The sequence below is a fragment of the Sminthopsis crassicaudata genome, chromosome 1, assembly GCF_048593235.1.
Source record: "Sminthopsis crassicaudata isolate SCR6 chromosome 1, ASM4859323v1, whole genome shotgun sequence".
Taxonomy (NCBI): Eukaryota; Metazoa; Chordata; class Mammalia; order Dasyuromorphia; family Dasyuridae; genus Sminthopsis; species Sminthopsis crassicaudata.
This window is the reverse complement of record NC_133617.1, coordinates 418,990,227-418,994,717: the sequence shown is the minus strand read 5'-3', so window position 1 is coordinate 418,994,717 and position 4,491 is coordinate 418,990,227. Positions and strand designations below refer to the sequence as shown.

At 47.8% G+C, this 4,491-nt stretch overlaps 1 protein-coding gene across 1 annotated transcript in view; it reads left to right on the top strand.

Moving 5' to 3' along the window:
* The window catches only part of LOC141550056 (protein SPATA31F1-like), a 13,567-nt gene extending 11,029 nt beyond the window's left edge, over window positions 1-2,538 (top strand). The window contains 1 exon segment of the mRNA XM_074280262.1: window positions 1-2,538. This exon segment is cut by the window's left edge and continues 840 nt beyond it. Within this exon segment, the coding sequence (XP_074136363.1) occupies window positions 1-2,230 (2,230 nt within the window). The 3' untranslated portion in view covers window positions 2,231-2,538.
* The last annotated feature ends 1,953 nt before the right edge of the window (window positions 2,539-4,491 follow it).

The following is a 4,491-nucleotide window of genomic DNA, read 5'->3' as shown; positions in this document are numbered from 1 at the left end:
TCCCCCCATCCTGATTCCGGCCCGCTTCCTTGAGCCTGAAATCTATGCCAAAGCTAAGGAGATTGTGCAGATGCACATCGAGAAAAAATGTTTACAGATCAAACAAGGGATCTTTCCAGACATCATCTGCGGGTCATGGGACATCGGGAACCAGTTGTCAGCAGGGGACCTTCCTGGCCAGAGAACACTGGAAGCTGCGCACTCCTATATGGAGTCAGAAGGCCTGGCTTTCCAGGATCCAAATGCAACAGCATGGATGGAGCTGAGCATGGACCAAGAACCACTAACCCCACTGGCCAGAACCGCTAGGCAGCCAGACCAGGCCGTGACTCTCCCACAGAGCATGATTGAGAAACTGGAAATGATTTTGAGACACAAATACTTGGCTTTCTTATCGGGATTACCAGCTCTTTATTATGTGGCTCTCTATCGGGCAATATCTCCTTTAGCTATTTCCCAAACTGATGTACCCAACTTGGGGCAAGGGACTGTGAAGGAACAAATTGACCCCGTGAGCTATAGGATTTGGGCTGAAGAACAACAATTACTTCCCCCCAAAGCAGAAGTGAGCAATTCCACCATAAATTCCAAGGGCCCTGGAATTGAAGTATCCGTTTCCCAGCAGATGATAGTCCCAGAGGCAGTACCAAAAAGAGAAGATGCTAAACAGAGTTCAGAGGAAATAGATGAGCTAAGAGGGTTAGTCTACCCAGAGTGTCCTTATTCGCCAAGCAAGTCTGTCATCCTGACCATGATGGATTCCCACGTAAGGAAAAAGGTGTTAGAAGTCAGTCTGGGGATTCCCCAAAAAGCTATCGAGTCTAGGGAACTCTCTGAAGCTCTGGAATCTCCTTTACCCGATCCTTGCTTAGGCCTTGTTCCTATCATGAATCCAGAAAGTCCCAATGAACCGCAAGGAATTCTCAGCAGCCCAGAGAACCAAGAGTTCCCAGAAATGTGCTCATCCCCGGTAGCTCTAAATGCCAAAGTTCCAAGCTGGAAGTACTTTAAGGAGCAGCTCTCCAGTGAGCTGGAGCTTAGTTTGATGAGGATGTCAGACAGCCAAACTCAAAGCTGCCCCACGGCCATCCCTCTGACGTCGCCCCAGATCCCCGACCTCCCGGTCTCCAAGGCCGCTCAGTCGCATTCCCAGAGAAAGCCCAGCGGGGACATGGCTAACACCCAAGTGCTCCGCGTCCACTTGGAGACGGAACGGAGCAACCGGGGCCAAAGGGAGTACTGGAAAATGGAGCCGCAGACTCCCTGGGATGGCCAGGCCAAGGCCATCAGCTCAACCTCCACCAAGATAGAAGGCTCCAAAGGAAAAGACCAGGGTGGGGGGGATGCAGGCTGGGGGACCTCTTCTTTCAAAAGAAGGAATCATGCCCTCAAGGCTAGAAGGCCAATGAAGTCTTCTTTGAGTAGGACCCACAGATCCCCACATTCAGGGAACAGGGACCATTATCAGACCGCCCCCATCCAGGAGCTTCCCCAATTTTTCTCCAAAGATGAGAATTCAGGAGCACTTCTGAGAGCGCCAAGGAGGAAAGAGGCTGAGAGGAACGGCTATGAAGGTGGCCCGAGGCAGTCAAAAGCCTCATCTCCTCCAACAAGGGACCCTGAGCACCCCCAACCCAGTGGCCCTAAAAATCCCAGCAAAGTGGCTCAGAGAGCAAAGTATGTACAAGTCCCAGAGCGGACAGTTTCTGCTCCCCGGGGTCAAATCCCTTCAGAAAACAGCTTTAGGGAAAAAGTTAAGCACTTTCTTCATTGGCTCAGCTTCAGGAAAAAACTTAGGAGTCAGAACTCCTCTCACACCTTCCCCTGGGCTGAGGTGTCCCAGTCTGGGAAGGATCTTCCTAAGCAGGCCCTGAGCTCAGGCAAAGGCTCCACGAGTAAGGGACGGAAAGCCAAGAAGAATGTGGAATTCAAGGAGCACTACTACCCATTCACAAGTAAGAGCTTCTTTGGCAGCGCGGAGGCTCCCCCGACCAGTCAGGTTCACCATCCCGACTGCCACGGGGGCCACCAACACTTCTGGACCTCGGAACTGTGCTCCTGCTGTCACTGTTCAGATATGTCCATTCAGCAGGAAACCCACCCCCCTTCCCTCCTGCCTTCTGAGAAAAACTTTTGCTCCCTCAGAAAAAGAGCCCAGTCCCAACAGAGAGAGCGACTTCATTCTCATGAATGCATCCCCTCTGAGGAGGACAGTATTCATTTCCATTAATGAGGGGCCACCGTCCTTCCCAAATACATTCTATTCCTCTAATGGGAGAGCAGAGTCTTCTGTCCCTTCACCCACCCCCCTACTCTGTTGTTTGGGGCTTGGGGGGAAGAGGGGTGGGAGAACTGCCGTGCCCCAAGGTCTTTCTCATTGGGACTTCCTGTAATCTCTGACTGGCATTCCAGAGAGAGGTGCTGCTGGTCTACCACAGCAATGGGAGGAGAAATTAGGGGCAAAGAAGAAAGAGGATTGGGGATTGAACCAGTTTCCCTTGATGATATCTGAGCAAATGGGGAATAAAGCAATGTGGGTTAGATGAGTGTACATTCTGATGGTAGATTTGCCTTCGGCTCCCCCTCCTCCCCCCCACCCCCGCTCCTCTGCTCCCCACTCTCCCTGCACAGTGTTCGGTCTTTGTCAACTTGGTGGCTCTACTAGGGTGCCACAGGGCTTTGGGCCTGGCCTGTTTAAAGATCTTTTTCAGCAACCTGAATAAAAGACAGAGAACATAATGCTTGATATTACCGATGACATAAAGCTACAAAAGACAGAATCGAGGTTTTAAATGATTTCATTGTATTTGAATTCTGGACTCAAGCAGCAAGACTGTTTTCACAGAGACAAATGTAGGAGTCGTGCATTCATCTTCAGTCAATTAAACACTTGTAGGACAGAAGAAAGCCCTCTTGGTGGCAGTTATGGTGAAAAAGCAACCTGATGCTTTAGGCAAATCTCTAGGAAGCTGGGTGGTACCACTCTAGGAGTGCTGGGCTGGGAGTCAGGAGTCGGGAAGACCTGGATTCAAATCCAACTGTGGAGTTGTGTGATTTGATCTCTGTTTGCTTAATTTCCTTAACTGTAATATGGGAATAATGCAGCATCTAACTTCTAGGGTGGTTGTAAGGATTAAATGAGGCAATATTTGCAAAGTGCCTGGCACGTAAATTCTATATAAATACTTGCTAACATCATCATTATTTATTTATTATTATTAATTATAAACTTAATATGTGGCTGCTAAAAATTAAAAATATATATGTATAGTTTCAGGTTATATTGTAGAAGTGTAGTATTCTGATCATGGGAAGCCATTTCACTGTATCCCACCAGAGTCTGATCATATCTGGAGTGCTATGAACATTTCTAGAGGACACATTTTTAAGACCAACATTGAAAATGTAAAAAGCATGCAGAGGAGGAATAAAAGATGGAGAGATCAGAAATCACAGCATAAAGAGTAGTAGTTTGAAGGAACAAATTAGAAATGTTCAATCTGGGGGAAAAAAAAAAAAAAAAAGAAAAGACTAGAAATACACACCCATCCCATTGTAAGCTTATTATTACCAATTGTGAAGTATTTTCAGATTTTAAAAAAAGTTACAAATGGTGGTTTAAGGACAGGACATAAATGCATAGTTAATGTATAATATACCCAAAATGAAATTCTACATAAATAACATTTCAGAACCTAGTCACCATGTGCAATGATGTTTCTATGAGAATGCATTTACAATTCTGACTTGGGACCCTAGGATGAGGTCCTCTGACCCCTTCTGTGGATTCGAGTGCTGTCCTTCCCAAATCCTCCCCATCTCCCAGCTCCTGCCAAATAGAGAGAAGCCATTGGTGATGCCTCCAGCTAACTAAAGAAATTATTCCAGCAGGAGAGGAAATGTTTGGGGTAAAAATACTAGGGATGGATCTCTGGAGTGAGATCTAAGCACTAAGTGGTAAAAACAAAGCTGGGCTGTAGGGGATTAAGGCAAGAAGCTTGTTGGGATGGTTCCCTGCCTGTGTAAGCTCCTTTGGGATATCACCTAGTCTTTTCCTAGCCCTGTGGTTATTTCCTTTATCTTCCTCAGAGGACCCCAAGGTTTGGCTTACCTCTCTTCCTTCCCTTCCCCTCCTCCTTCCCCTCCCTTTCTATCCCTTCGCTTCTCTCCCTCTCTCTCTCCTCTCCTCTCCTCTCTTCTCCTTTCCTCTCCTCTTCTTTTTTCTCCTCTCTTCTTTCCTCTCTTGTCCCTTCCTCTCTCCTTCTCTCCTCTCTCTCCCCTCTCCTCCCCTCTTCTCTCCTCTTTTCTCCTCTCCTCCCCTGTCTCCTCTCCTCTCCTGTCCTATCCTATCCTCTCTTCTCCTGTCCTATTCCTGTCCTCCCCTTCCCTCTCCTCCCCTTGTCCTGTCCTACCTTATCCTCCCCTCCCCTGTCTTATCCTGTCTTGTCTTGTCCTGTCTTCTCCTCTTTCCTGTCCTGTCCTGTCCTATCC